This window comes from Salvelinus sp. IW2-2015, unplaced genomic scaffold (assembly GCF_002910315.2).
Source record: "Salvelinus sp. IW2-2015 unplaced genomic scaffold, ASM291031v2 Un_scaffold564, whole genome shotgun sequence".
NCBI lineage: Eukaryota > Metazoa > Chordata > Actinopteri > Salmoniformes > Salmonidae > Salvelinus > Salvelinus sp. IW2-2015.
Genome location: NW_019942576.1, coordinates 285,133 through 306,786, shown reverse-complemented (window position 1 = coordinate 306,786; position 21,654 = coordinate 285,133). Strand labels below are relative to the sequence as shown.

At 43.6% G+C, this 21,654-nt stretch overlaps 1 protein-coding gene across 1 annotated transcript in view; it reads left to right on the top strand.

Moving 5' to 3' along the window:
* The first annotated feature begins 5,766 nt into the window (after window positions 1–5,766).
* Window positions 5,767–21,654, top strand: part of LOC112068569 (activin receptor type-2B-like) — a 73,757-nt gene continuing 57,869 nt past the window's right edge. The window contains 1 exon segment of the mRNA XM_024135727.2: window positions 5,767–6,213. Within this exon segment, the coding sequence (XP_023991495.1) occupies window positions 6,162–6,213 (52 nt within the window). The 5' untranslated portion in view covers window positions 5,767–6,161.

The window sequence follows — 21,654 nt, the reverse complement described above, 5'->3', positions numbered from 1 at the left end:
ACACACAACACACACACACCACACACACACACCAACACACACCTTCTCTAGCGGAGAAGAAGAGATGAGTATTTCTGTGCCTCATCCACAATCTGTTGAGTAGGTCTGCCAAGGAGCACTCAGCCAAATGAAGAATATGAAAGCTGTGTACTGTCATTAGATCATCATCGTAATCATTCAAGCGAAGCTACCCGCACCAACGAAGTATGTGACAGTTATTCATTTCATGGCGCATTCTCGCTCCCACACACACTCTCTTCTCTTCTCTCCCTTTGTTCTTGTTGTTATTCTCTCTCTCTCTCTCTCTCTCTCTGGTGTGTGTGAAAAGTGAAAAATTGATCCACGATACCTCATCTTGCCAGGAGCTGAAGATTTGGAGAACATTGAAACCTAACACTGAAATATCTCCTCTTGTCTGGAGCTCAACGCCTGTAGCACATTGGTAAGACTGGATGACCATGTGCTATCGGCCTTACTGTAAAAAAAGTGATCATGCTTTGAATGAGTTAAGCCAGATTAACTGTCTGCAATATAGCAAGGTAGTAACATGTGGAAATTAACATTAGGTGTATTCTATAATGAGCTTTGAAAATATAGCAGCTGACAGTGTTTTAGCCTCTAAAATAGTAAATTCTCATCCAGTCTCATTGTTTTAGTTTGAGACTGAAGTATTGTGTTAGTAGTAAGTTACTGGAATGTTGGCCAAGTGGAAAGAATTGTAATGGATTAAAAGAGAGAGAAGAGAGAGTTTGATGGATTTGTCCCAGCTCAGTGGTGCATGTCTCAAGGTAACAACTTGTAGTGATGAGTGTACAGTAGTTCAGAGATAATCGTGCACAAGGATGCACATGCGTAAACTATAAGTATTCTGTTGAAAACATAACTTTAAGCAATCATAGCCTCCTAATCATAACCTCCTACCAGGCCGGCAGTAAGCCTAGTGGTTAGAGCATTGGGCCAGTAACGAAAGGTTGCTGGATCGAATCCCTGAGCTGACACGGTAACAAATCTGTCGTTCTGCCGCCTGAACAAGGGCCAGCTGTTCCCCGTAGGCCGTCACTTGTAAATAAAATATGTGTTCCTAACCAAGACTTTCCAGGTTTAACTAGAAAGTTGGTCAGTGATGTCTAAAAATATGATCTGACACCCTAATGTGTTCTTTTGGTGTCTTTCTTTTTTCTTCAGCTTGTTCCTGCTCTCACAGAACACACACATATCCTGCAAAGAGCAGATCATGAAAGAGGGACTCAAAGCAAAACTTAAGTTCAGACAATCTTGAATCAAAAGACGTTTGGTGTCAAAGTGAGTTTTATTGTGAGATCAAAAAGTGGAAATTGCAAGGGTGATGTCAAGTTTGGGAAGTATATTATTGAAGGCAGTAAATGTGTACAATGCTCCGCTCATGTTGTTCATATAGAATGATCTCTCCAACCCTTATGGTTGCCATGGGAACAGGAGGAAAGGTTACGATTCCTTACATTTCCTTTAAGACAGTGGTTGAATCGTTGCGGCACCTTTTGGTTGAACCTGCAACACAATCCTTTGTGGTTAAACAGACTCAGTTTATCTGTCATGTTTGGTATGTAAACATTCATCTCACTTAATCACAAATGGCATAATGGTGCACGACATAGCTCAGTTTCAAAAAGCTCTGTAGTTTTAGAAAAATACTAAACGGTGCAAAACTATCAATTAGTCCAACACGGCAGCCCTAATGACCTCCCTCAGACAACCCATACATAACCACTACAACTGTGGTGTAATTACTCGGTTTCTGTATTGCAGGCCGATGATGATGGACAAACAGCGAAGCTGAAATACAGACGGACTACATCAGACGCAACTTAAAGCACACCTCAATCAATGAAGGTTGGATTGTAGGCCGTTTCCCGTTTAGGGACGGTTTTTCCATACTTCACTACTAATACAATGCTTATGCAGTTGGGAAGTATGGCAGGTTATGGTGAACAGTGGGCTTCCTCCGTCTATGGCAGGGTTCCAACTCGGTCTCTATGGCAGTTAGCCATTAGATTAAGCAGAAGGCTAGTTTTCCGACGTTGGAAACGAATATACTTATGAGTGGCCACCCGGCAGTGTTCTTTGAACAGCATGTGGTGTGTGATAGTGTTCTGTTGAAGGAGAGACAATATGATAGAAGTGATGTGAATCTCTCGACAAACATATTGTTTGTTTTCTCTTGTGTGCTTGTATCACATCACACACACACACACACACACACAACACACAGCACACACACACACACACACATGCACACTCTACTGCACGACCTTCAGTTAATGTTTGATAGAAAAAGTATGTGCAGGTCACAGGAGGTTGGTAGTACCTTAATTGGGAAGGACAGGCTCAATGGTAATGGCTGGAGTGAGTGGAATGGTATTAAACACATCAAACACATGGTTTCCATGGTTTTCCATGTGTTTGATGCTATTCTATTCACTTCATTCCGGCCATTATTATGAGCCGTCCTCCCCTCAACAGCCTCCGCTGGTGCAGATAGGCACCAGCATATTTTTTTCTGTGAGGCTGGAGAGAATTTAATGCAAGGCCAGGGAGCATCACACAGCGGCCTTGCATCAGTGCCCCGTCCATCAGCAGAGCCTCTGTGCCTCTGGTCATAGGTAAAGAACATAATGTAAGTCCGTCTACATAAGATCACAATGTGTTCCTATTGTCCATCAATGATTAATGCGCCCCATTATGTTTCATAATGAGAGGTGATCATCATATAGAACATGGGCACTCGGGCCACAGACTCTATAAGTACACTTTACCCACATAAAATATATGATACGTTGCTGTACAAATCTAGCATTTGATAAGATCTAGGCCGAGGAAATCTGTCGTCTCTACGTTGTAGTGATTGCCTACTGTATGCTTCAAGGAAGCATCTCGTATGACTCACAGAGCTGGAACTGTGTCAATTATTTGATGGAGTGGTGGAAATGTTTTCTAGCAAAACAATATCTCTGGCAAACATTAAAACTGATCACGAGCAATCCAGTGGAGGCGAAACCTATTCAAGCTACTTAATGTCTTAAACTGAGACAAATACAATTTTCTTCTGCAAATCTGTGGGTGAACTTGTGAAGTTATGTACTCACTCTACTTCATATTAGTATTTTATTGGGACATAATATTATTTTATTACTATTTTTGTGATGCAAACGAGCCCAGATCTGTGAGAAATAAATACTGTACACTTCATTCTTTTCACTGCGTGTTGCAAAGTGTTATAAATTGTCAGTGTTTATAATGGATAGAATAATGATTACTTACACTTGTTATAAAATTGTTACAAAGTGTTATAAATTGTTTACAGTGTTATAAATGGGTAGAAAGTGTTGTAAATTGTTAGTTTTTATCAATTGTTACACTGTGTTATAAATTGGTTACAAAGTGTGTGTGTGTGTGTGTGTGTGTGTGTGTGTGTGTGTGTGTGTGTGTGTGTGTGTGTGTGTGTGTGTGTGAGAGAGAGTTGGAGGCCGGCTGCTATCTACTACTGTAATATTTCTCCTGTCACTATGAGAAATATCTAGCCAGTGGGTAAAAAACTTCAGAAGAAGAGGTTACATATTGCATTCCTCAAAAGCTACGTTTTGGAACCATCCCTTTGTGTTGTTACAAATATGTTTCTGTAGTAGTAGTAGATGTTCATAACATTTCATTACATAACTTCACTAAAATATCATGTCTCACTCAATGTGACAAGGCTCCTTGGCCTACAAATTCTGCGTAGTTCTGGAAAGCTGTTCTGGACCAATTCATAATGAACYCCAAATATCTTTGTACGATGTCCATTGTGTACACTGTGTAAAAACAATGACGTGTTTCCAAGTTATGACAAATAACCCTTTGCCAGATTTTAATACATCTGAACTATTTTCTTACAACTACAGACACATATAGAGATACACTATATATACAGCAGTATGTGGACACCCCTTCAAATTAGTGGATTCGGCTATTTCAGCCACACCGGTTGCTGACAGGTGTATAAAATCAAACACACAGCCATGCAATCTCCATAGACAAACACCYGCAGTAAAATTTCCCGTACTGAAGAGCTCAGTGACTTTCAACGTGGCACCGTCATAGGATGCAACCTTTCCAAAATTTCTGCCCTGATAGAGCTGCCCCGGTCAATTGTAAGTGCTGTTATTGTGAAGTGYAAACATCTAGGAGCAACAACGMCTCAGCCGCGAATTGGTAGGCCAAACAAACTCACAGAATGGGCCCGCCGAGTGCTGAAGTGRGTAGCGCGTAAATATCGTCTGTCCTCGGTTGCAACACTCACTACAGAGTTCCAAACGGCCTCTGGAAGCAAAGTCAGTACAAAAGCTGTTCATTGGGAGCTTCATGAAATGGGTTTCCATGGCCGAGCAGCCACACACAAGCCTAAGATCACCATGCACAATGCCAAGCGTTGGCTGGAGTGGTGTAAAGCTGGCCGCCATTGGACTCTGGAGCAGTGTAAACGAGTTCTCTGGAGTGCTGAATCATGCTTCACCATATGGCAGTCCGACAGAAGAATTCGGGTTTGGCTGATGCCATGAGAACGCTACCTGCCCCAATGCATAGTGCCAACTGTAAAGTTTGGTGGAGGAGGTATAAAGGTCTGGGGCTGTTTTTCATGGTTCGGGCTAGGCCCCTTAGTTCCAGTGAAGGGAAATCTTAACGCTAGAGCATACAATGACATTCTCGAGAATTCTGTGCTTCCAACTTTGAGGCAACCGTTTGGGGAAGGCCCTTTCCTGTTTCAGCATGACAAAGCAAGGTCCATACAGAAATGGCTAGTTGAGATCGGTGTGGAAGAACTTGACTGGCCTGCACAGAGCCCTGACCTCAAACCCATCGAACACCTTTGGGATGAATTGGAACGTAGACTGCGAACCAGGCCTAATCGCCCAACATCAGTGCCCGACCTCACTAGTGCTCTTGTGGCTGAATGGAAGCAAGTCCCCGCAGCAATGTTCCAACATCTAGTGGAAAGCCTTCCCAGAAGTGGGGAGGCTGTTATTGCAGCAAAAGGTGGACCAACTCCATATTAATGCCTATGACTTTGGAATGAGATGTTTGACGAGCAGGCGTTCACATACGTTTGGTCATATAGTGTATGTATGGCTCTATCTAAGGGTATTTGGCTTTATATATGGCTCTGATCACATACAATATGTCATTGTAATATGCTGTTAGAACTACAATAACCAATTAAACTTGCTACTTATAGCAGGTATTCATAAAGATTAATTATACGTGGATAGGCTTATAAGTACCTAGTTCAGAGACGTACATAGCATAGGCTATATTAATAACCTGCCATTGGTCATTTCACCATTTTTCATATGGTTTAATTAATTTGATCTCCAGGATGCCTAAGATAAATTAACATATTGTAATGAAAGCATACTTACCTTTATAAAAAGCAGAACTTAGTGTGCAGCATTTTCCAAAAATCAAACCAGGTTTTCTTTCCAACCACTTTTGTTAAGCCAAAAATAGGTTGCTGTTTAGATGTAGGCATCAGCAATTCCCTCCACATAATATTTTTTTTTGCCTGTTGACCTTTATTATCAAKGTCTAGTAGTCTCTGATTTAATTCCCTCTATGTCCTACTACCCGCCTAGCATTTTGCTRCAGGATTGCTGCACTGCACTCCACCCCATGCCTCTTTGATTGCATTCCTGTATTTTATTTAAACATCCGGGTTTTCCCACTGACTGTGCTTACTCCCCTCTCAGAAGCCATCTTGGACTCAGTTCAGTTTCTTGCATGTGAATGTCGGACCCTGTCCTCAGCGACTCACGACAACAGAGTAGAAACGGTTAACYCGCACCGCGGAGCGAGAAATGTGTTTATTTTAATCATCGAGTTTCTTTTACCTTGTCGATTTTACATCCTGGAATCGACCGATCCTTTCCCGATGGATTTGTTTATATGTAAAACTTACTTCTAGCCCGTGCAATTTTGTTGCATTGGGGGACTGTACACACAAAAGCAACGCGAACTCTTGGTGCTGTGGACATCGAAGGCCTTGGGTCATTTGGCTCGTTGTGTTATGCCGATCATCTTTTTAAATGTTCGCAAAGGAAAAGAGGTTCAAAAGGAGAACATCTGGTGTGTTTCTTTTTAATTAAAGGAATATGTTTGCTTCCTGGCTGACTTTTGCACTTCTTCTGGGAACTTTTTGTGCAGGTAAGCACCCTTATTATGTCATCGCTTATTGAGGTTAGCGAATTGTCAATCAGTTATAGACTGTATCCAGTGATTTCAAATTGTAAGAGAATCTAATAATGTAGAGACAATCCAGGGATAACATGCTCTAGGTAGTCGCTTGGCTATTGATATTGCCTTAAATATAAATGATAGTTATCTTATTATATMTTTATCAAATGGCATTGAAATAGCTAATGCAGTAATTCAATAGTTGACATCTTGTTTATGTTATTTTAATAAGTGACGATGCGAGAGGTTATTTCGGCTTCTCGATGCAGTGATTCATTGTCTATAAAGATCAATAAGTAGATCGCAACCACATATAATTTCCGAATTATTTCGATTATTTTGTCATATCAATTGTCAAGGCTCAGTGATGAAAATAGATGTATCGTTTTTATTCGACTATATATTTTATTTACGTCTTGGAGCTCGTATTTGGCAGAAATATGAAATAAGTCATGTGGCCTCATAATGTTTCAAGGATCATTTTAAATATAGAAGTGTGGTACTCTATTGGYAAATACAGAAATATGCAAGAGATCCACAAGCTGATTTGAAGTGTTTTGCACGTTTATAAGACACATTTATCCGTGTAGTTTGTCCTGTGTAGACAACAGTTTTTTTTAAGCATGAGTGAAGATTTCTCTCGCCATTGAAGCGCATGACAGGGAGGTGTTGATACTGGAATGAATGATACTTATTTCAGATCACAACAAGTAGTAGAATTCCACACGTATTTCACAGAGCCCAATATCACGTAGCCTAATAGTTTTTCTTGTAACAACAAATAATGTATGCTTTGGGGTTTTCCAAATAGGTTTTTAATAAGTATTCTACTCTGGATTTCCACGCGAAATGGAATGAATTAGATGCATTATGTGATTGTTCTGTTGTGTAGTTCCCTCTTCTAAAATGGCTCTTGTGTCAATTTTTTTGTTGTTGAAATAAAATGATTTATGTCACATATCTGAAAAAATGTATCAAGTTAATGAATCACTTTTGTGTATGATTACCATTCATTCCAAAGCACAGACACAAATTATGCTTGTTGTCAAACACTATCCTAATGTCCRGATATTTTGGTAATTGGTTACAAAGTGGCAATTCTGGATACTTAGCCTATACAGTGTTGCCTGGCTCCCCATACTACTTGCTCCGGCCAAATGCTACACCACGCCCAGGGACAGTTGTTTCTTCTCCGCAATGAAGTATAAAGTACAATAACAAATGTAGCCAACGACAGAGCAGCGGAATATTCTAGTGTGAGTTGTCAGGCTAAATGCAGGTTCAGTGCATTCTACAGTGACTTGGTTAGCCTACATAAAAGTTCATAAGGCCGCGGAGCCAGGCAGATTACCAGGACGCGTACTCCGAACATGCTCTGACCAGCTGGCAAGTGTCTTCACTGACATTTTCAASCTCTCCCWGTCTGAGTCTGTAATACCWACATTTCAAGCAGACCACCATAGTTCCTGTGCCCAAGAACACTYAGGTAACRTYRCTAAATGACTARCGKCCCGTAYCACTCACYTCTGTAGCCATGAAATGCTTTGAAAGGCTGGTCTTGGCTCACATCAACACCATAGACACCCAGGACTCACTCCAATTCGTAAGCCGCTCAACAGATCCACAGATGATGACAATCTCTATTGCACTCCACACTGCCCTCTCCCACCTGGACAAGAGGAACACCTACGTGCTGTTCATTGACTACAGCTCAGCGTTCAACACCATAGTACCCTCCAAGATCATAAACTCAGGACCCTGGGACTGAACACCTCCATCTGCAACTAGATCCTGGARTTCCTGATGGGCCTCCCCAGGTGGTGAGGGTAGGCAACAACAACTCCGCCACACTGACCCTTAACACAGGTGCCCCTCAGGGGTGTGTGCTTAGTCCTCTCTAACACAATATTAAGTTTGCGGACAACATAAGTGGTTGGGCTGATCACCATGACGATGGTGAGACCGCCTATAGGGATGAGGTCAGAGACCTGGCAGTGTGGTGTCAGGGAAAACAACCTCTCCCTCAACGTCAGCAAGACAAAGGAGCTGATCTAGGACTACAGGAAATGGAGGSCCGAGGACGCCCCCATTCACATCAACAGGGCTGTAGTAGAGCGGGTTGAGAGCTTCATGTTCACATCACTAAGGATCTATCATGGTCCGTACACACCAGCACAATRGTGAAACGGGCACGACAACGCTCTTCCACCACAGGAGGCTGAAAGAGGGTAGTGCGTACGGCCCAGAACATCACTGGGGCTGAGCTACCGATGCACTAAGTCTGGAACCAACAGGACCCTGAACAGTTACTACCCCCAAGCCATAAGACTGCTAAATAGTTAACCAAATAGCTACCTGGGCTAACTTTTTAACTATTTGCATGTAACCTTTTTTTGACTCCTCACACGCTGCAGCTACTGTTTATCTATCCTGTTGCCCAGTCACTTTATCCCTACCTATATGTACATATCTACCTCAATACAAGAAACGTAGTCCTTTCAACCATCCAAGTCCTAAAGATCACTAGGGATATGATAGGTCAATGGCAATACTCTTGGTTTCTTGTAAGCAACAGAAAGATACGTTCTCAATACACAACCYAAACATTTGGGCTACTATTGAACATCACATGTATTATCCCTTTTCTGAGCAAGTCCGTGGGAAGAGACAAGTCATTGTAATGAAACATGCCAAATCATCGCTGCCACTCAGATCATTAGCAGCCAGAATAGTAAAATGGTTTTGCAATGCTGTAAGAGGGGTCTCGTAAAACGATCTGTTTTGGCTGCTGGATGCGTTGTGTAATGGCCTCTGATTCCGTGGCTCCCTGGATAGCAGCAGAGGTAGTAAATATGCAGCTTCGCTGTGCTCTGCTCTTTTCAGCTGATCATCCACTCTGTTGAGACAAAGGAAGCCGGATCCCTGCCCATGCTCTCTCCATCTCTCCCTCCTCTACCTCTCTCTCACCTCCTTTACCTCTCTCTCCTCCTCTCTGTCTCCCTCTACTTCTCTCTTTCTCGCTCTCTCCCTCCTCTACCTCTCCCGTCTCTACCTCTCCCGCTCTCTCCCTCCTCTACCTCTTTCTTTCTCTCTACCTCTCTTTCTCTCTCTCTCTACTAGCAGGAGATGCTGACCTGAGTCATAGCATCTCTCTCCTCACTCACTCCTGTCGATTCATTGGCTTTTGCTGAGTGGAGGAGAGACTGCGATTGTCCCGTATCGTCTATGACAGCACGGCGTCAGCCGAGGCAAGGGCTGCATGTCCCGGTGTCGATTGACCTTGCCCACCGACGTGTGTGTGTATATATATGTGTGTGTGTGCATGTACTGTGTGAGAGCAGGACATGGGGTTTGGAATGCTTTTAGTGCTTTCTCATCGTAACATCACTGAATCAGTAACAATGTGGTGTGTCTGTGTGTGCTGTGCTGTGCTGGATTTTCAAAGGTTTGGCCACATGGTGTAGTGGGGGAGGGTTGCTCCTCTGGGTTATAATGGCCACTGCTTTACCCTCTCTTCTCTACCTGAGACACACAACATCTAGCCCATTTCTGCATATTGTCCCAAGATTTGCAGTTGAATGCATTTATCATTTTCATATGGATACATTTTCTAGCGCATTGACAGAGAATTAGGGAGGGGGAGTGTAAGAGGGGACAAACACTGTGGGGGATGGGTAGCCTCTAGCAGGCGTAGACTTTTAAAGTGGCAGGGTCTATTTTCCCCCCCTGCCAAGAAACAAAGATGTTGAGCTGTAGGAGATTCATGGCATAGTTGTTTGGGAGAGAATCGGTCAGTTTCTTTTCCAAAAAGGATGAATTTGTGAGCCCACAGAAAAGGATGAATGTGTGAGCCCACAGAAAAGGATGAATTTGTGAGCCCACAGAAAAGGATGAATGTGTGAGCCCACAGAAAAGGATGAATGTGAGCCCACAGAAAAGGATGAATGTGTGAGCCCACAGAAAAGGATGAATGTGTGAGCCCACAGAAAAGGATGAATGTGTGAGCCCACAGAAAAGTTGTGATTTTTGTTTTGAGCTTTTCCCTCAATGTAATCCATGAATCAATCTTTCTCATAAAGATGCAGGCATCTTGCAGTTTTTGCGTCATTCCCCCCCCCCCCCCCCCCCACCGTCATAACTTGTTGTAGAAAGCAATTGGCACTTTAACATGAGAGACAGGCTGGAATTCTGCCCTGAAAATCCTAACCACTGCTTGACTTCATGCTGTTTATTCATCAACACTTGTATTCGTTATCATGTTTGCTCAGTCATTTCCTAGAATGGAACAAAAACAAGCATAAATTAATCTCATTGCATAGAAATCTGTCCCCCGCAGCAAAATCATTCTCAATGCTTGTTGTGAAAGCAAATCTCACATAGAAAAAYCAGTGATTGTTCAATAGCAAGTACAAATATTGTAAAGAAATAGGCTGTGACCATGATCGAATTAATATTCAGCTTCAGTTGAATGTGACAACGTGGCGAACTGAAGCAACGCAAAGGTAGAACTTTCTTCATCACCTCTGTGCYAAAGTCTTGTTTTTGAGAGTGGGGTTCAGAATCTGACACATTTACAGCAGCCAGGCTAGAGTGAGAAGGAAGCAGCGAGTTTGGTTGGAGCAGCGAGGGAGATCAGCGCTGGCTGTGGAATTTCCTCGTCGTCCGCCTCACGCTGTGAGAGGCTTAGCACGCTCCTTCATAACATGTTGCGCAAACACYGGAAGAAATGTATACAATGCACCACTTGCATGCCTTCCTTATGTGATTGGCTTCGGTCCCTGAAAGTGAAGAAACGTTGCTTCCATTAATCTGTCGGTTTACAATGGCTTCTTTCCTAATTTAACTGCAGATCTCKAAAACCCACAGAAAGAATGAGGGGCTAATTTGATAAGCGCAGATCAAAAATCTGGTTACAACATGGATGTCCTTGGGGCTCCSTTCTCCCAGTGTATGGGGAAACATGAGCCATCCATGTTTGACTCTACTGCTGCGGCTTGGCACAAATGGCGACTCATGGCAGGTTTGAACCCAACCAAAATGTATTCAATGGAGCACAGCGGCCCAGTGAGCGATTACATTTTCTCGCCCACAGCAAAGACGCTGTGCGAAAGGAAATGGAACATGATTGCATTGACTGTGTATTGACAGAGCGGCTGAATTGATGATTGTGTAGGGGTAAATGTATGATGTGCTGGCTATTTGAAAAAACACTGATTTACTCTTGATAGCCTAATGCAAGTACAGTTAGTCACTACAGGCTTATTTTGCTGTATTTGCCTTATGTTTCAGCTATTTGCTAAGCTGTAGCATTAATAGAATCTCTCCTAACAGCTATTAATATAGCTTGTTACAGGAGACAGAACATCATAAGCCAGAGCACATTGCAGTTGTCATCGTTAGTGCACTGGCTMGTCCAGGGTTTCTAAGTTAAACCTTATCCTAATGCTCCTATGTCTTCATCCTTGCCATTCCTGGTGGGGKAATGTTGACTCCTTTAGTTTACTGCCATGAGGCCTCATGCATAGTTGTTTGCCTGCTGAAAACGGCCATTAACTGTGCTCATGCTTGATGCTTGGGGATGGGCAACCCTTAAGCCTATACGCCTATAGAGATGGTTGAGATTAGTTTACTTTTAAGAGAGAGGCACTTCATTTGCACTGTTTATCACCGTCCTTGTGAACTTTTTTCRTCTGCATTGGCCTGGGAAACATGCTGAGTGCTGACAAACAGGCATTGCTTGCCAAACCTTGGATAATGTCTCAGGTTAGTTATATCTTGTCCCCAATTCTATTATTTCTGAAGTGCGAGTGCAGTGTTTGAAGTGGGAAGGCTTGTGAGCYTCCCAGCTCGGTTGTGTGCTGCTGAGAAGCCACAGTGTTCTGGCCCCAGCGTTTGTTTACCTATGCCGATAACACGTATCTGGGCAAAGCCGCATGGGTGGAATGCGGTATATAAACAATGATATTTGGCAAGGCCTTATCTTGCCGTGGGCCGTGTCGTACATCATACGCAGCACTCAAAGTCCTCCTGAACATGCAGTGGGATGGGATTAGCCAAGCGTTTGCTGTTCGATAATACGTGCCACGTTTCATAGCATGATAATGTATTACCAATGTTTACTGTTTAGCACAAAATGCAGAGATCKAGCTTTTAGAGTCAATTTCATATCCCGCTTGGGAAATGGATAGACAGCATCCAACAATCTAGATTCTARCCATATKCACTTTCATGGTTTTTCTCCTCAGAAAACAAATGAGATTCCAATCTGGCTCTTATCTCTGTTGCCTAACTGCAGATTTATATGGTACCCAAATTCTTATAAAATGATGGGATATTCTTGACCATTAGGGGCCACGGCAGAAGCCTCTAGTTAATGAAATATTGTAAGAACTGATGCTGTGTTCTTTGRCTTGGAACTGTTCTGTAGCAGGAGGACCGTTCCGTGCTCTGTCCTTATAGAAAGTTGCCAGAACATTCTCTTCTCTACATTTTGAGTTGATCACCAATACCAGACCGATACCATGACGTCAACCCTTTAACCCCAGCCGCTAGACACTTTGATCTTCAGGAATCAAATGGGTCTAAGCAATATGGTGGAAACTCAACCTGACCTGCAAGATAGATTGGGTAACCCAGTCCATCCAGAGCCACGGGAAATATCTAGAGGATTTGGCTATCAATCAATCAAGTGTATTTTTAAAGCCCTTCTTACATCAGCCAATGTCACAAAGTGCTGTACAGAAACCCAGCCTAAAATCCCAAACAGCAAGCACTGCAGATGTAGAAGCACGGTGGCCAGGAAAAACTCCCTAGAAAGACCAGAACCTAGAAAGAAACCTAGAGAGGAACCAGGCTCTGAGGGGTAGCCAGCCCTCTTCTGGCAGTGCCAGGTGGAGATTATAACAGAACATGGCCAAGATGTTCAAATGTTCATAGATGACCAGCAGGGTCAAATAATAATGATCACAGTGGTTGTCGAGGGTGCAACAGGTGAGCACCTCAGGAGTAAATTGGCTTTTCATACCCGATCGTTCAGAGTATCTCTACCACTCCTGCTGTCTCTAGAGAGTTGAAAACAGCAGGTCTGGGACAGGTAGCACYTCCGGTGAACAGGTCAGGGTTCCATAGCCGCAGGCAGAACAGTTGAAACTGGAGCAGCAGCACAACCAGGTGGACTGGGGACAGCAATGAGTTATCAGGCCAGGTAGTCCTGGGGTTTGGTTTTGGCTAGGGTTTGGTTTTGGCTAGGGTTGGTTTTGCACTGGGGCATAATTATCTTTGCCTCTGTCCTCTGATTTTCTGCTCCACTCATTCTCCCCATTTCAGAGAGAAGTGGTTGCAACAACTTTAACTCACTGTGAGTGCTAGGGGGGAGGGGGGTGGCTGCTGGTTTTGGAGCTCCTTTCACTGTGGGATTGATGGCCCTCATGCTCCTGTGTCTGAAAGAAGCCTCCTCTTCCCCCAGAGGACCTGCGGGGTGGCTCCCCCCTCCTAGGTCTCTCCTCTCTAGAGGCCATTTGTCTGAGAATCTGGGTCCCCTTTCTGGTGGGGCAGACCCAGACCCTATCTAGGGCCCCCCATCTGCTTTTGTGTCCCACGCACTGACCCACCCCTCCTGTGCTGAGATGTCAGGCAGGCTGCTGCTGGCCTGTTTGTGGAGCCCGTGGGCCCCATGCTGGGGGTGGGACTGGGAGAGGAGGCAGGGGGGATGGGGCATGGTGGTCAGTCACCCATTCCCCTTTTGAGTTTAGTAGGATATTGACACCACCTCTCTCAGATCAGGGGGGTGAGAACAAAGATTCCCATTTTACGTCTGGGTTGTACTCTGGAGGATGCYGATGTGTGAAGGACTGTTCTGCGATGTGTGGATTAGGGATGTTAACTTTAACCGCGTGAATATTTAAACAATAGGGCCAAGAAAGGTGGGTTATTCAGGACAAACAGTCTGGGTTGGCTAAGAATCAAAGGATTGTTGACATGTAAACTATTTTTCCTCTCCAAATGTTTATTGAAAGCATCAATTAATTTGCACAATGATCAGTTGTCTAGCGAAGCTCACTCCTGCCACAGATTTCTCTCTCTCCATACCAGCTCAAAAATGTCTACGTACTAACTCAACATTTCCAGGTAGTTGAATATGCATATAGGATATGTTTCTTCATTTGTAGTATTTTGTGCCGATTTCTATCTATCAACGTTGCAGAGAGTTCAGGCCAAAGAGTTGAATCTTGGTTTCATCAGACCAGAGAATCTTGTTTCTCATAGTCTGAGAGTCCTTTAGGTGTCTTTTGACAAACTCCAAGCAGGCTGTCATGTGCCTTTTACTGAGGAGTGTCTTCTGTCTGGCCACTCTACCATAAAGGCGTGATTGCAGCACTCCACCAGAGATGGTTGTCCTTCTGGAAGGTTCTCCCATCTCCACATAGGAACTCTGGAGCTCTGTCAGTGACCATRGGCAACATACTCTGACTGAAGCCCATGTTGCATTTGTCCTGGATGCGGCCTACATTTTTCAACTTCCCAAGCAGTTTGGCCGTCGTTAGGCTAGTTCACACCAAATCAAAGTTTTGGTATAAAAAAAAAAAGCTGCCCATCGTCTAGATGGGGCCAACCCTTTCCATTCAATTGGGCTCCCGAGTGGCGCAACGGTCTAAAGCACTGCATCTCGGTGCTAGAGGCGTCACTACAGACCCTGGTTCGATTTCAGGCTGTATCACAGTCAGCTGGGATTGGGAGTCCCATAGGGCGGCTCACAATTGGCCCAGCATCGTCCAGGTTAGGGTTTGGCCGGGGTAGGCCATCATTGTAAATAACAATTTGTTCTTAATTGACTTGCCTAATTAAATAAAGGTTAAATAAAGTCCTGTGTGGTTCAATTGGTGGAGTGTGGCACTTGCAACGCCAGGGTTGTGGGTTCGATTCCCACTGGGGACCAGTAAGAACAAGTATGAAAATGTATGCACTCACTACTGCTCTGGATAAGAGCGTCTGCTTACTGACTAAAATGTAAATGTATGTCGGCTTGCATATTTGGCTAATACATAGGTTACTCTGAACCAGATTGCATGGAATATGAGCACAATGTAACTTTTGGACCGCTTCTGAAAACATGTAACACACTTTGAGGTGAACTATCCCCTTTAGCTTTCTGGATCTAGATGCAGTGGTGTTTTCTCTGAGATGGATGGGTCAGATCCTCTCCTGCTCCTTCCTCATCCCCTCACACCCCATGCCTGTGCTGTGTGTAGACTGTGGAGCAAACTCTCTTCTCTCCTGCTCCTTCCTCATCCCCTCACACCCCATGCCTGTGCTGTGTGTAGACTGTGGAGCAAACTCTCTATTCTCTCCTGCTCTCCCTCCCTTGCTTGAGCTTCTTGTTGTTTTGATGGAGATGACGGCGGCAGCTGCTCGTCTGGTTTCTTCCTCATCCGCCGTCTCCAGATGGAGGCGTACACTGGTTGACGTAGACTCCCAGGCTCCTCTGGTGACCCTCCCGTCTCGGGGCCCAGCTGTCGCAGACCGTCAACACACGCTTACACTTACAAACAGACTTCTGTTTGACCATTTCTCTGATGTCTTCGGCATCCTGTTCCAGCACGGCCTTGATTTGGCTGAGAGGGAGCAAAAGGTGAAAAAAAMGAATATTTCAGACCTTGAAGCCATTTTTCTGTGCCTTTTTAAAAATGATTCCTTTTATGACGTTGCCTGTGACTCAGCTTCATCATACATTTGTATCATATTGTAAGCCAAGGCCACTGCCAAAACGTTGCTGGAATCCTTGGTTTTGTTCTGTTCTTGTTTAATTTAATGTTACTGTGACCGTCTAGAGAACATACATTCACTATTGATGGACAATGGAGATTTTGGAGGAGTGTGTGAGAGGGTCACATATTCCCCCAGTCCTGAGAGGGGTAGCAGGCCGAACCATAGACATGGTGATGGGCAAGATCCTCTCGAGTGGTTGGGGGAGGGAAGGGGGGGGGGGCCAGCGACAGAGGGAGAGGGTCACAGGGCGCGTCTTTGTCATGGTAAACCCAGTGACTTGACCACCTGCTGTGAATAAGGCTCCAACAATGGCTGTCTACAGCTGCATGGGAAATGGACAGCCCCCAAGGATGTAGACTGACTCTGAAAACTTTATCACACCACTGGGGGAAGTGTAAATATTACAGGCWAATTTTCAGAATTGAGTAGTCTACATTTACAGAGCTAACATTTCCTCTGAGCTTAATTTGAGAAAATAGTGAGTGGAGGTCATGCTTCAGGCTGTGTGATTATTTTAAATGTAGGGTAGACTAACACAAGCTGGCTAATAGGGGGCTCAGCATGTTCATATTGGCTATTTGTTAGGGTTACTTTCAGGTCCAGGAAACTTCCCCCACGGCCAAATCCTATGACAAAATATTTACACAACTCATACTTTTGCGTCAGTAAGGATTTGTCCCTTAACATTTCTGTCTGGCAGTTGTGAGATGCTTTGAAAGAGAACCTCGGGAGTTATGCCCATCTCTCCCTGGTGCTGCTGAGGCTCAGTTGGTGCTTTGTGGGTCCATTGTCTAGGGTCCTTTTGTACTGTCACTGAGGGCAAACACTGATTGATCGCCGCACATTAAGCAATAGGCTAATATTATGCTGTCCCTGTCAGATGGGCGGCAGTYTATTCCGAGCCACGCAGACTGATAAATGAGGCTGAAACATTTCAGAGTCCTGGAACAAAGTAAATCCTATCCTKATTTTGAAAACTGTGCAGTTGAGTTGCCTTGCGCTGTGTGGCCAGAGTWCTGTGTTACTGTATTCTGTTGCTTTTTGTTGTGGTTGGTGAACACAGGGTGTTTCCCCACCCGCACTACACACACAATTCCAGCTGGATTCATTGATTCCGATGGTTTATAGTGTGACGGAGAGGGTCTTCAGAAGGTCAGACCTTTGTAAACGGACCTTGTAGACAATACTGAATGTGCTGTGCAGTACATTCAGGCCTATGCTATGCCACCTCTGCATAAGGTATGCGGTTCAGGCCTTGTCGTGACCTAGTTTTGGAGCCCCCCCACTGAGATTCCAGCGTTCCAGTCGGAAGGTGCCCTCTGCAGACCCTGTTGGTTTGGGATGAGAATGAGAGAATCGTCTGGTCCGATTGCTGTAGCCTGTCTGTACCCACTCAGAATCCCTCACACACTGCCTCGCTCCGTTGGCAGGCCTCCCATCCACTCCGTTTCCCTCTCTTTTATATATGTATTCCTGTGCCCCGATTCTTGTATTTATTATTTTTGTTTTGGTCCGTGGTTATGCGGTCGAGTTGTGGTTGGTGTTTTTCCAGTGGCTATAAATAGCAGAGTATTTGAGTTAGTATCTGAATGAGTGGGAGCAGTGCAGCGCAGAAGAAAAAGCCCTTTTTGGCATCCAGCTGGCGGCCTGCCAAAGCCTGGCCGAGTGTAGCGTGGCGGCGGAGCGTGCTTTTGGAGGTGGTGTAGTAAAAAGGAGTGAAGAGCTGTTTAAAAAATATATATATATATCTTCTCTCTCGTCTGGTGTGTTTTTATTTTRGAGAAATGAAGGCAGCGTTGTGAATGTGAAGAGGCACTGTCTTGTTTTTGTATTTTGCTTGCTGATTGATTATCGTTTGGGGTTTCTTCGAGTAGGCCGAGGTTATGCGAATTGAGTTAGGGCGGGCTTTAATGCTACGACAAAAGTCTTTGTTGCTTATAATTTGAAAGATACCAATGTTAACTCAGAACCTTCATCCAGAGGACATTTGACTAGTGCTATTAAGAATTTAAAAAACAATATTGCTTCTCGATATGTCAGAAAATAAATGCAATTTGTTCCGAATTAAAGACCATGTCTGTCTTATCAAAGATTGAATCACTTGACACTTTTGTCTAAGATATGAGGCATGGCTGTTCTTCTTAGATAAACCTTTGGACTGCATGTAATGTCCAGACAAAGCCATCAAACATATATGGTAGGTTTGCCAGATATGTGTGTGTGTGTCTGAGACGTATATGATCATTAACACTCTTGGTCATAATCTTACACAGATATGCAAAATGCCCAATGTGATCATATGGATTTGAAAATGAACTGCTCAATGAAACGTCATTATGGCCCAAACCTTGTTATTGGCCTTGGTTTTTGAGACACACAACAGAGCACCCGTCTTACTGACGTAAGGAATGCCAGCTCAAAGCCTGTTTACTTGTGTGGATCTGGCAAAGGTGAATCTGACACTTTGATGGTCTGTGTATAGTGTAGTTTTGAATCTTTTTTTGTTGTTTTCATTTGTGGGAAACATGCATGCACCGGAGCAGCATCTTGCCATTGTCACCACCGCTTATTCACCGTGTGAGAAAGATGACCTTGCCTCCCTCACCAGCTATAGGCTTCCATTCAGGGGTGTAGTCAAGCCTCCATTCAGGGACATGGAGTGTTTTTTTTAAATGTAGGCCTGTCTCCATAGTGATTAGAGAGGCCTTCTGTCTTAGAGGATATTGTAAAACAGAATAGGGCTTTTGTGAGTGGAGCTTAAACCAGCTATTTCATAAATGAACCACAATGTTGCTATTTCCCAACCCCACAATCTGATTGATTTCTCTTTTTCCCAGCACAACAACCCTTTTATTGCACCTATACAAAACGTGCATAATATCTTTCTGAAAAATAGAACGTTAAGATAATTATATGGTTTGGTTGAACATGGGTGTCTGGAGCACATGCTAATGTTCAAAATAAATGTTGCAATGGATGAAGTTAACTGTCTTTCTGTTGCCAAACTTTGCATCTGCACTGTCCTTCAAGTAAATGTGTTTTTGTAAAATATTCAGTGGATKTAGTTTGAAGGAGTCCTTGTGCATCGAGTTAAAACAACTCCTACAACTTTGCAATCATTGGTTTTTGTTTGGCATACATTTTAAAGTGAACAATCTGAATATCAGCATCACTCTGTTACCGTGGAATTTCCCCGGTGTTATTTTGGTCACCTGCTTTCCCTGACTCGAATGGGTCCCAAAAAGCCCAGTGTCAGTATTCCAAAGTTCTATTTGTACACTGTCAGTATAAACCTGCACTCTCTAGGCACAACAAACAAACGGTTCAATAAGTCCTATGCCCATTTATTTTTCATAGGCCTTTTTCCTTTCACTAGCCCTTGCTGACATCAATGTATAGAAACTGCTAGAAAGTAGTTTCTTGCTTATTCACTCTTTTTATCACTCTTATCACTTATCACTCTTATTCACTATTTTTATGGAAAGGTTGCACTCTAGCCTTGACATTAATGTACAGAAAGCTGTTGACAGTTGCTGTGCCTACGTCATAGACTAGGCTTACTTCTAGCTTTTAATTTCTAATGACAAAATTCAAAAATTCACTCGCACACTTGAGCTATCTCTGTTGCAGGTGCATGGTATAAGTTGGATAAGATGAGAAAAATGAAGAAACCCACACACTGCTCTTGATAGTCACTGATCTTTAATAAGCTTTACGTATCGGCCTCACTGCCTTCGTCAGCTTTTGTGAGCTTTTAAAATGAGCTCCCTTATGTAGACATTTCTAATGACACAAAAGCCAACCTTCTGCGTCATTAACTCTTATACCCTGCATTATATGGAAATATTGACATACYTTCTGTGTACAGTCTCGTATTCTACAGAAGGTGCTTCGGCCAGAACGTTYCTGTTCTTCCATGTTGTGGAACTTAATCTTGTGTTGTTTTCTTTACCTTACTTTTGTAACTTGACAGGAGTGTCAAAGGATTCTGGAACATTATAAATGCTGGTCAGTTGAATTAACTAGTTAGCCCCGCAGCGTCTGGTAACTTGCTCAAGAGGCTAGTCTTACTTCTCAGTAGCTTTTTTGAAATCTTGGATAGATGTCAGTTTCTTGTTACATCTCTCCAGGTTGTGGTCTTTTAATACCATTTAGATATTCTTTGTAAAACTGTCACCCCATCCGCTATGTTTGGTTTGGATGAGTTTGTTAGGTCCACTCAGGCGCTTGTAAAAACTGACGTCAACACCTAGATAGAAGAGAAGTCTGTCATTTCTTTGGATATTGAATCAGTTGAAAGATTTTAAATGAATACTGTGTACAGTTTTCTAGATCACTGTTGGTGAATGACCTGTTGTACAGGTATTTTTCAAGTGCTACTACTCTACTTCTTGTTAAGTACCCCCAGCTTCCCCAAGCTTTAGAGTCAAAACAAGTATTTATTCATTCAATATTATTGACCTGTGAAACCAGCGTATTAAGCTTTTTAGTGATAGAAATTGATCTTTCCTGGCAGTGACCTCAAATCCTTTTATAGTAACTCTGCATTTACAGTGTGCATGTTACTTCAAACACTTGCAGCAAGGACACATCTTGCAGCTCATCCCTTTTTGCCCAAGTCAAGCCGGACTTGCCTTTTGGACTTTGCAGTTTTCATGGAGAGGCACATACTTGAATGAAATGGTTTCTCGTTTTTTTGTGCTGCGTCTTTTTGAAGACCTAAAACTCTCCCTTCCTTGCTTCTGAGAACCAGTCAATTTGGAGTATTTGTTTTGGTGCAGGGGAGCTCCTTGGCTGTGATGGCGACGTATTGGTAGTCATCCACAATGACTGACCTGCCTAGCTTGACTATGCAATGAGTCTCACGTTGGCTCCTATCTGACAGTAAAACAGTTGAACACTTTCYCGTTGCTAAAATCAAATTAACCAAAGCATTGCTTCTTGGGCAAAATGGAATGATGCCATACTGATTTCAAAATAGTTTAATCCCTTCAAACTCTGGATCCTGAAGCCAATTCCACTGCATTTATTTTATTGTTGCCCCCTAATCAGGGACTGATTTTAGACCTGGGACACCAATTAGGTGTAATTTAATATTCAGGTAGAATAGAAAACCAGCAGGCTCTGGACCTCGTAGGGTTAGAGTTCAATACCCCTGGACTAGACTGTGTAATGTTTGTCTTTTGATGTCGTACATGGCGTGATGCAATTTCCAACATTTGTTTTCTGTTCTTGCAATAGTTGCCTCAGGCAACTGTTTTATTAGCTAGGCACACAGATGTGCAGAAGTGAACACACGCTGGTGTGACTCAAGTGAATGTCCTTTGACCTCATCCAGTGGCCCAGTTTCCTCTGCAGGAAGCAACTGTCTCAGTGTGGGGCTCAAAGGAGGAAGTGTTCTCTGCAGGAAGCAACTGTCTCAGTGTGGGGCTCAAGGAGGAAGTGTTCTCTGCAGGAAGCAACTGTCTCAGTGTGGGGCTCAAAGGAGGAAGTGTTCTCTGCAGGAAGCAACTGTCTCAGTGTGGGCCCAAAGGAGGAAGTGTTCTCTGCAGGAAGCAACTGTCTCAGTGTGGGCTCAAAGGAGGAAGTGTTCTCTGCAGGAAGCAACTGTCTCAGTGTGGGGCTCAAAGGAGGAAGTGTTCTCTG